Source organism: Strigops habroptila, chromosome 19 (assembly GCF_004027225.2).
Source record: "Strigops habroptila isolate Jane chromosome 19, bStrHab1.2.pri, whole genome shotgun sequence".
In the NCBI taxonomy this organism is placed as follows: domain Eukaryota; kingdom Metazoa; phylum Chordata; class Aves; order Psittaciformes; family Psittacidae; genus Strigops; species Strigops habroptila.
In genome coordinates this window covers 994,093-1,002,463 of record NC_044295.2, presented here as the reverse complement: position 1 = coordinate 1,002,463, position 8,371 = coordinate 994,093, and the positions used below count along the sequence as shown (strand labels likewise).

General features: G+C 55.1%; 1 protein-coding gene across 1 annotated transcript; it reads left to right on the top strand.

The window, feature by feature from the left end:
* Positions 1-290: 290 nt before the first annotated feature.
* Positions 291-3,338, top strand: NXPH3 (neurexophilin 3). The gene is made up of 2 exons (XM_030509038.1): positions 291-580; positions 1,667-3,338. Exons 1-2 carry the CDS (start codon positions 524-526, stop codon positions 2,393-2,395), a joined length of 786 nt encoding a protein of 261 aa, XP_030364898.1. The 5' UTR covers positions 291-523; the 3' UTR covers positions 2,396-3,338.
* The last annotated feature ends 5,033 nt before the right edge of the window (positions 3,339-8,371 follow it).

Here is an 8,371-nt window from a genome sequence, read left to right as displayed (position 1 = left end):
GGCAGGGGGACAGGCATAGGGCAGGCAGGGGACAGGCATAGGGCAGGCAGGGGACAGGCATAGGGCAGGCAAGGGTAGGCAGGGGACAGGCATAGGACAGGCAGGGGACAGGCATAGGACAGGCAGGGGACAGGCATAGGGTAGGCAGGGGGACAGGCAGGAAGGCAGCCATAGGGCAGGCATAGGGCAGGCAGGGGACAGGCATAGGGCAGGCACAGGGCAGGCAGGGAGATAGGCGGGGGACAGGCATAGGGCAGGCATAGGGCAGGCAGGGGAGAGGCAGGGGACCGGCAGCCGCCTCCCGCCGCCCGGTCCGGCACAAGCGGGGTGGGAGCTGCCGGAGCCACCATGGACCGGGGGGAGCCCCTTGGAAGCGGTTTCTAACGGGGGACACCCCATTCCCCCGCTGACGTCCCTCGCTTAAAAACGAAGGGAGGGAAAAGGAGGGGGGAAGCAATAGTAGGAACGCACCAGAGCCGGGGTGAAGCGGGGCTCCGGCGGAGGCGGCGGCGCCGGCTGGAAAATGCATCTCCCGCGGAGCTGCATCGTCTTCCTCATCCAGGGGAGCATCTCTCTGCTGGTGAGCGCTGGGGAAGGGGAAAGGGGGCTGCAGGGGACGGGGGGGTCGCGCTGCCACAGCCGCGGGGCGGGGGGGGGGGACAGCCAGCGGCATTAACCATATCGAGCTCCCCATATCTACCCCTAAAACCCCCCAAAGCGTCCCAAAACTTCTGCTGTTTTGGGGTGGGCAGCAGGGGGTGGGGGGGTGGTGGAGGCATCTCCTGGATCACCCCAGGGACCACAGCTTGGAGCCCTGCACCCCGGGTGATGGGGCTGCAGCATCCGCCTCCTGCCCAGGCACCCTCCCAAGCCACTGGGTGCCCACAGCCTGGCAGCACCCCCCCCCCCCAGCAGCACCCCAGCGCCCATATGTGCTTGTTGTGGGGTGCCTGGCTGGCTGTGGGCAGAGCAGAGTTGGTGCAGGAGCCCCTGGGTGGTGGTAGAGATGAAGGGCATCTCCCCAGGGTGAGAGCTCACCTCTCATGCTGCCCCTGCTCTCTGTCTCCACGGATCATGGTGCTGTTTGGGGGTCAGAAGAGAGGGCCATGGGACATGCTCTGAGCAGCGGGATGGGTGCAAAGGCCGTGAGGTGGGCACCCTCATCACAAGTATTACATCCTCTCCTCAGCATCTGCACTTGAGCAAAGTGCCCCCTTCCCTTTCACCCCTGTGAGGGTGCTGAGGCACTGGCACAGGGTGCCCAGAGAAGCTGTGGCTGCCCCATCCCTGGCAGTGTTCAAGGCCAGGTTGGACACAGGGGCTTGGAGCAACCTGCTCTAGTGGAAGGTGTCCCTGCCCGTGGCAGGGGGTTGGAACTGGGTGAGCTTTAAGGTCCCTTCAACCCAAGCCAGGCTGGGGTTCTGTGATTCCCTGAGAGGAATCTCGTCTGTGAGAGGAGAATGAGAGCAGGGGAAAACTGCTTCCAGAGGGAAATAGACACTACAGAGAGAAGTAGAGAGGAGAGAAAAAGGGAGACAAGGAAAGCAAGATGGGGAAAAGGATGAGCTGGGTCATGCTGGGGAAGTGGGGTGACCCTGGAGAGCAAGGCTGGGGAGGGGGGCAGACACATCCCTCATTTCTCACTCTCCACCATCGCTGTGCTCAGGTGATCCGTGGCCAGGAAGCAGGGAAAGGCGCAGAGCAACGTGAACCCAAGAGCCAGGAGAGAGCTCAAGTGCAGAAGGCACGAGGGCTGCTCTCTCCCAGGTCCTTGTTACCTCCAACCTTCCTGCAGAACACGACCCTCCTGGAGCTGGCGAGCAGCTCACAGCAGTTCTGGGATATCCTGGATCGCGTCTCCATGCGGGACCATGCTCCACAGCCCAGAGGACAGAGGGACTTGGGGCCAGTCTCGGGCAAGCTGAAAAAGCTTTTTGGCTGGGGCGATTTCTATTCCAACATCAAGACGGTGAAGTTGAACCTCTTGATCACCGGGAAGGTGGTTGATCACGGCAACGGCACAGTCAATGTCTTCTTCCAACACAACTCCACCGGGCAAGGGAACATCTCCGTCAGCCTCGTGCCTCCAACCAAGGCCGTGGAGTTTGACCTGGAGCAACAGATCTTCATCGAGGCCAAAGAATCCAAAGTGTTCAACTGCCGTGTGGAGTACGAGAAGGTGGATCGTGCCAAGAAGACCACGCTCTGCACTTACGACCCGTCTAAGACCTGCTACCACGAGCACACCCAGAGTCACGTCTCCTGGGTCTGCTCGAAGCCCTTCAAAGTCATCTGCATCTACATCACTTTCTACAGCATAGACTACAGGCTGGTGCAGAAAGTGTGTCCCGACTACAACTACCACAGCGACGCTCCCTACTATCCATCGGGATGAGGCACTCGGATGCCCTGGTGACAAGCGGGTGCTGGGGAGGGGAGGGAGGGATGGGGATGGGTTTGTGAGCAGGGGTGAGTGTGTGGAGCTCCCTAGAACCCAGAAACAAGGAAGGAAGAGGAGGATTTTCCATTTTCCCCCCAAAAGCTCCAATGGCAAGAGGAAGAATTTTAGGCTATGGGGTACCAGCATCGCTAATCCTGGCCTGGATCCATGGTCTGTAGAGACGGGGATGCGAAAGCAGGGTCTGACTTTAGGATATAGAAAACAGGACATAAAGCCGTGATCTGGACTTGCGTTTCTCAGTGCAATAATGGATTTGCCTGGATCTAGGCCATGTGGTTCTAAAAGGTTGGGGACCAGGCAAAGAGGGCTCCAGAAGCAGGTTTACACAGCTTGGAGCCAGAGGAAGACCTCAGGCTGGGAGAAAGGCACCTCATGCCCTCCATGGCTGTAAGGCACCCATGGCCAGCCACATCATCTCCCCCACATCCAAGTTCTGCGGCAGCGGGAGCTGGAGCTGAGCTTCCCCACATTGGGCTGCAAAGGGCTTCCAGGATGGAACCAAGGAGCTGGGGTGGGCAGAAGGGACCTTCCCGAGGTGCCAGCCCACCACGGCTCACACCGGGCACCGCAGCCCGGGGCAGGGGGGGGCTCCACAGTCGGAGGAAGCCTGGTGAGATGCGCTGGGTCTGCTGACACAACGTATGATTCATGTGTTTCCCCTGACACGCTGTGATTCATGCGCTTCCCCTTCATCTCCTCCTGCTTCCCATCACTGCCACGTCGGGCTCCTCGGTGCAAATGTGTGTGCCCGGGTGTGTGTGAGCGTGTCGAGTTCTGACTGTAGCATTTAATGGGCTTGGAAGGGGAAAAAAACCCACCTCAACAACACCCCAACACTGTCCTTGAGAGAGAATAAAGTTGTCACGGTGGCACCAGGGCAGGTCAAGTGTTGTTACTGGGAGTGAGCTCAGGCTCCTCTTGGGGAGAAGGAAAAGCAACCGGGGTTTGGGGGGAAAATGGGAATAAGGCACTACCATGAATGTGCCCAAATCCAGCTCTGGTCAGATGCATCTGAACTCACCCCTTCTAGTTACAGGGCACGGGGTCCAGCTTTGGGGTTCGCCAGGACTGTGCTTGGTTGCTATTGCTCGTGCATGGGCTCATTCTGCACCACCAATGGGTATTCCCAACCTCCTCCCTTTCCCCACACATCCAAATGTCAGGCTCCCATTCAGGTGTACACATTCCCCCCTACAGAAAAGACCCACAAAAGCAGCTTCCCCCCCTCCCAGCCCTTCCTTTTCCCCCCAAAACTCCCCATATCCACAGCTCCAAAAGTCCCCATATCCACAGCTCCAAAGCTCCCCACATCCACAGCTCCAAAAGGCCCCTTGCAGCCCAGTAGGGTTATGAGGCAGGTATTAGCAGAGCAGGTTTTATGCTCCAGCTTTCACAAGTCAAATTCCTTCTCCACAGAAGGTTTGGAAAGGTTTGGAAAGGTTTGCTGGCTGCTGGCAAAGTTTCATTATATGCACTTTTACATCTAGGCAGAGGTCAGTTCCAAACTACACTGAGCAAAGAAAGCCTTTTAGTGCAATAATCAATGAACAGCCTTTTTTACTCCCACAACAAAGTTTAAAGTGCTTTGAGAGCATGGGTTTAGAAAATAACAGGAGTGAGATTTGGCATTGGGGGGGGGGGGGGGGGAACCCCCCCCCCAAGAGCTATCTCCCAAAATCATGTTCCCCAAGGATTCAGCTTGCTGTAAGGAAGGGACACAAAAAGCCACGTTAAAGCCAGTGCAGACAAACCAAACGGAAGCAGCACACCCCAAAGTTGCTCATTTGGAGAGATTTCAGACAGTTGCCACTGGAAGAAACAGAGCAGCCAGCGGGAGCAGAGAACCAGGCTACAAAGGATGCTCCATTGTCAAAAGTGATGTGGCAGCGCAGTTACTAGGAGACCAGGACGGGCCATTATTGGGGCTTGGGAGAAGAGGATTCCTGCTAGCAGAGGCACAACCAGCCCTCAGGAAAGGAGGATTTCACCGAGTGGGAGGCCAAACAATGCAAGAGAAAAACATCTCCCCACCCTAAACCCACTCGCCCTTAACCCCCTACTCACCCCCTGCCACAGGGAGGTACAAGGGAGAGTCTTTGCACCAACTCATCGGCTACAACTCCCCCGGGCAGAGGCTAAGTCAAGGTGTACGTGAAGGCGTTTGCTTCCAGCAGAGGATGATGTGCTCTGGGGGGTGTTGCTCAAGCTGTGTGCACGGCGGAGGCTCGCCACCGAGTTGTTCCTGCTACTCGAGCAGAGGAGTTAAATCCCTGCAACTGCACTATTACACAAGGAACTGAAGCTTCCTTTCTTTGCCCATCAGTAGGTGGACATTAAACAGATTTAGGAGTGGGGGAGCTAAAAATGTCTCCCAATGAAATTCCTTCAGCTGCAAACTCCGTGACAGATGAAACAGAGTGTAATGACTGTGGAAAGCAGACTCCAAAACCCCTCTGTGACACCAGGGTTCAGCCAAGTGCCACAGGAGTATTCACAGGGGAGTTCTGCAATTAGAGCCCATCTCCAGTTATAAAATGCAGCCCCTTATTACCTTTGGTAACTCAGTGGATGGCCGATCTCTTCGCCCCCAAAGCAGGAAAAGCCCTGATGGTACCTACCTCCTGCTATCCTCTAAGACACAGTGGCTGTTCTCCACCTCCAGCAATCGGCTCTCTGGAGTTTGTTAATACTATTTTCCTCTTCCCTACAAAATCCTCCTGATTTAAATGTCATGAGCCTCCCAGCTTCGCCAACCCGTGCTCTGGTACATTTAGAACCTGCTTCCTAGAGCAGCCCTGCTCCACCCTCCCATCAAAATCCATTGGCAGCCCCTGGCCATTAATTCGTAGAATCATAGAACCACAGACTGGTTTGGGTTGAAAAGGACCTTAAAGCTCATCCAGTCCCAACCCCCTGCCACGGGCAGGGACACCTTCCACTAGAGCAGGTTGCTCCAAGCCCCTGTGTCCAACCTGGCCTTGAACACTGCCAGGGATGGGTTCAAACTGAAACAGGGGAAGTTCAGGTTGGATATAAGGAAGAAGTTCTTCACCGCTGCTCTGTCTCATCTTTGTTAATGGAAGAGTTTCTCCTCTTCACAGACCCTGTTTGTGGTGCCAGCGTGGGCTGTGCTAAGGACAGACATCTCATTCCCCAAGCGGCTTGAGAATCTTAATTCCTGGGCATAAATCCTGATCATGCTATTGGCTTTTCTGATAAACTTAACCAAGTTATTCCAGGCCTTTGTCTCGCCTGCCTTATCTCTCTTTATAAAGATAATATTCATTTGCCTTCTGGGGATGGAGCGAGACTGCTCTCTGGAAACCCTCCCCTGGAAGGGGAGACAAGCAGCAATGATTATTCATGAAATCTCCAGTGTTATGACTTGTTATTACACGCGGAAGACTAAAGCTGCAAGTGGGCTGAATGCATCATGTATTTGAGCTAAGAATTATTACAGTTTTGCCAATTAGACCCAGAACCCAAATACAAGCACTTCCCCCCCTCCTCCTGCCAGAGCTTAGCACCAGCTGCCGCTCCACAACCACCAGCATTTCCCCATCTTCCTGTGCTTTCAACAGCCTCCAAAAGCAGCAGGTCCCTGATTGTTTTCCCTCCACTGAATGGCAGAGTGCACTGCTCTCCCTGAAAGGAGCTGCCACCCGTCATGGCACATCACCACAACAACCACTTGCCCATCAGTGGCTTTTTCCTGCTGAAAGGGGTGGGTGAGAAAAGCAGCCCTTTGGCATCCCAACCCTCACGCACCTGAGAGCACCACACACTGCTCCGGTTGGAGGGGTAGGGCTCGAGGGTTAAGCAACCAGGCTGCTCTGCTGTGGAGCGCACTGGTGGCAGGATGGCTTCCAGCCAAGCGCCTGCAGGAATAGGGCAATCTGCTCCCTCAGGGAGCTCAGCTCGTACATGCTGTTCTGCAGAATAAGGCCTGAACCTCCTGGTGGAAAGAAGGATTTGCTTTTGCCTGAGAGGTTTCCAGACCTACCAGAGCACCCATCTGCTGCCCAAATGTCTTGTTTCCTAAAGGCTTGTGGCCAAAGAGTAGGAGGGAGATGTGATGCAGTAACCCCTTCTCTTCCAGTCCTTTAAGTTGGCTGCTCACGGCTTGGTTTGCCATTTGCCATGCTGGAGCATGTCTGGTACCATCTGGATCACGGTGAGGATTTCCTCTCATGTCTTCATTGAATCCCAGCCTGGTTTGTGTTGGAAGGGACCTTAAAGCTCATCCAGTTCCAACCCCCTGTCACAGCAGGGACACCTTCCATATGACCAGGTTGCTCCAAGCCCCGTCCAACCTGGCTTGTTAGATTGCAAACAAAGAGACAAGAAAAGCCGAGTACAAGAATAGTTATCTTAAGATAGAAATATTCCAATTTTAGTGCTGTACAGATAACTCAGACTTACTTGGGTTGCACAAAATGATCCCAGAGCATTCGGGTGCGAGGGTGGCTGCAATCACAGCTCTGAATAAGTGTTTGTTGCCCAAGAGCCCTTCCCTGTGCAGGGACGGGCAGAGCTGGGCCACTTGGTGTCACAAACCCTGAGTGCTCCCCATGGGCAGAGCCAGGGATTAGCCACCACCACCACCAAAGCCTGGGTGAGATGGTGCTGAGCAGATCGTGGAGGAGAACAGGGTCTGATGCTCACACACAGCCAGCCCCAAATGCCTGAAACAAAGTGGATGGAGGGGTGGTGGGGAAGAGATTTTAGGGCAACACTGGTCCAAATCCACTTAGATGCGGAGCTGCCTGAGTCACCCGTGTGTCTATCCCTGTCCTCTCTGTTCAGGATGAAGGGCATGCTGCTCCAGTGCTCACACAGTTTTGTCTTCTCAATATCATCATACTAAAGGAAACCTGACTAAATGCACCAAACCCCACAGAGCCACAAAGCAACCCCCCCATGCCCCTAACAACCCCCTCTCCAAAGCCAGCCCTCACCTCGGCAGCTCCGTTTCCAGCTGAACTGGCATCTGGTGGCTCACGATGGTCTGAAGTGCACTGTCAGTGCCTGCAGGAGGCTGCCAAGTCCCAGGGGACCAGGGACCACATCATCAAACCCGCTGTCAGCGCTCCAGAGCTGGTTACAGCAACATCCACAGGCGCTTCAGCAGGTGAGGCAGTGAAATAAAGGGGGGGGGGGAAGTTACAGGGGGGATGGAAAGCACAAGAACGAGCATTCAGGCCTCAAAACAGAAGAGGGAAGCTGTCAGGAGGCAGCAAGAGGAGGACAGGAATGGAAAACTTGTCCAGCTCCTTCAAATCCCACCAGACCCTCACTCCTCTGCAGAGAATTCCCAACTCAAACCACTTCAAACCCCACACCTGCCTGCACTAAAAAATATGCTGAATAATTCAGGTCTCACTCGTGCGCTCTCGAGCTGCAGAATGTTCCCTCCTCCTGCAGCAATGTGTGGGATTTTAGGGGGAAGGAACACACTGGCTGGGATTGAGGGAGGGGAGGTTGGTGTCACCCCCTCCCCATGCTCTGGTTTGTGGTGCTGAGCGGCGCAGAGCCCGTGGCAGTGTGGTGGGGAATAGAGATGTGCCACGTGCAGGATAAAGGCAGGGAGAAGGGAGGGCTGGGGTGTTTTCCACCTGCCAGGCTCTTCTGATCTGTGGCAGATGTCTCTCTGCTTTCAAACCGCATCAAGAAGCGTCCACTTTCATCCAGTCTCCTCATTGGGATAACTTGCCATAAAGAGAAGAAAAATCACCTTCTGTGGTCGACTCAAAGCATCTTGCCATCAAGGATGCACGCCTGCATCTTCAGCGTGGCTCCAAGACCTTATCCTGGACAAGTGGCTCCCCTATTCCCTCCACTTCTGCCAATCCTTCTGGAAGACTGACAGCCTCATGCCTGCCTGGGTCCCCCCAATGCATTGGAAAGACC